This window comes from Eimeria mitis, genomic scaffold, assembly GCF_000499745.2.
Source record: "Eimeria mitis Houghton genomic scaffold, Emh_scaff2654, whole genome shotgun sequence".
Classification (NCBI taxonomy): domain Eukaryota; phylum Apicomplexa; class Conoidasida; order Eucoccidiorida; family Eimeriidae; genus Eimeria; species Eimeria mitis.
This window is the reverse complement of record NW_013570997.1, coordinates 6,602-7,668: the sequence shown is the minus strand read 5'-3', so window position 1 is coordinate 7,668 and position 1,067 is coordinate 6,602. Positions and strand designations below refer to the sequence as shown.

The window sequence follows — 1,067 nt, the reverse complement described above, 5'->3', positions numbered from 1 at the left end:
GCTGCAGCAGCAGCTGCGTCGGCTGCAGCAGCAGCAGCAGCAGCAGCAGCAGCAGCAGCAAGGGGCAGCACCAACGACAGCTTGCGGCGCCGGTTCAACGGCCGCAGGAACCAAACCATCACCAGCAACAGCAGCAACAGCAGCAGCAGCAGCAACAGCAGCAGCAGCAGCAGCAGCAGCAGATTTGTTTGACGTTGCTGTGTCTGTTGAGGTGCTGCCTTCATCTTTATCTCGCTCTTCTTTTTTTGCTTCTGTTGCTGCGCTGCTGCGGCCCGGGGGGTTGCTGCTGCTGCTGGATCGTATGGAGGAGCTGACGGGAACAGCGTATCCTGCTGCGGACTTGCTGCAGCTGCAGCAGCTGCTGCTGCTGCAGCAGCAGCAGCAACAACAGCAGCAGCGGCAGCAGCAGCAGCAGCAGCAAGGCTGGGGTGGGAGACACGGGGTTGAGCAGCAGCTGCAGCAGCAGCTGCTGCTGCTGCGATCACAGCAGCAGCAGCATGCAAACAAGCTGCTGCAGCAGCTAAAGGGGAGCGGTCTCCGCGTGCTGCTGCTGCAGGACCTTCGGCTGTATGTGGGGGGGACGCAGCAGCAGCTGCTGCAGCAGCACGGCAGCAATCTGCTGCTGCTGCTGCAGCGGCAGACACTCCAAGCCGCCCAACACAAACTCAGAAACTATCCTTACATGCATCTCGTTGCTGTTAAAGAATAATAAATCCTGCAGCAGCAGCAGCAGCAGCAGCAGCAACTGCTGCTGCTGCTGCTGCTGCTGCTGCACCGGTGGTAGCAGCAACAGCTGCTGCTGCTGCAGCTGCAGGAGCAGCAGCAACTGCTGCAGTGCTCTACAGGCTGCTGCTGATGTTAATGGTTGTTGAGGTGTACGTACACCCCACATTAGACTAAACTGTAGCACGAGTTGCTGCTGCAGCAGCTGCAGCTGCAGCAGCAGCAGCAGCAGCAGCAGCAGCAAGAGCTGCTGCTGCTGCAGCCTGGGGACGGCAATGCGTTAAATGTTTTAATTGTTCTTTCGTGTTGCTGCTTCTGCTGTTGCTGCTTTTGCTGCTGCTGTA

The 1,067-nt window shown here is 58.8% G+C and overlaps 1 protein-coding gene across 1 annotated transcript; it reads left to right on the top strand.

The window, feature by feature from the left end:
• Window positions 1–301: 301 nt before the first annotated feature.
• EMH_0056890 (uncharacterized protein) lies at window positions 302–709 on the top strand (the record flags this gene model as incomplete). The annotated part of the gene is made up of 1 exon (XM_013497409.1): window positions 302–709. One exon carries the CDS (start codon window positions 302–304, stop codon window positions 707–709), a length of 408 nt encoding a protein of 135 aa, XP_013352863.1.
• Window positions 710–1,067: the final 358 nt, after the last annotated feature.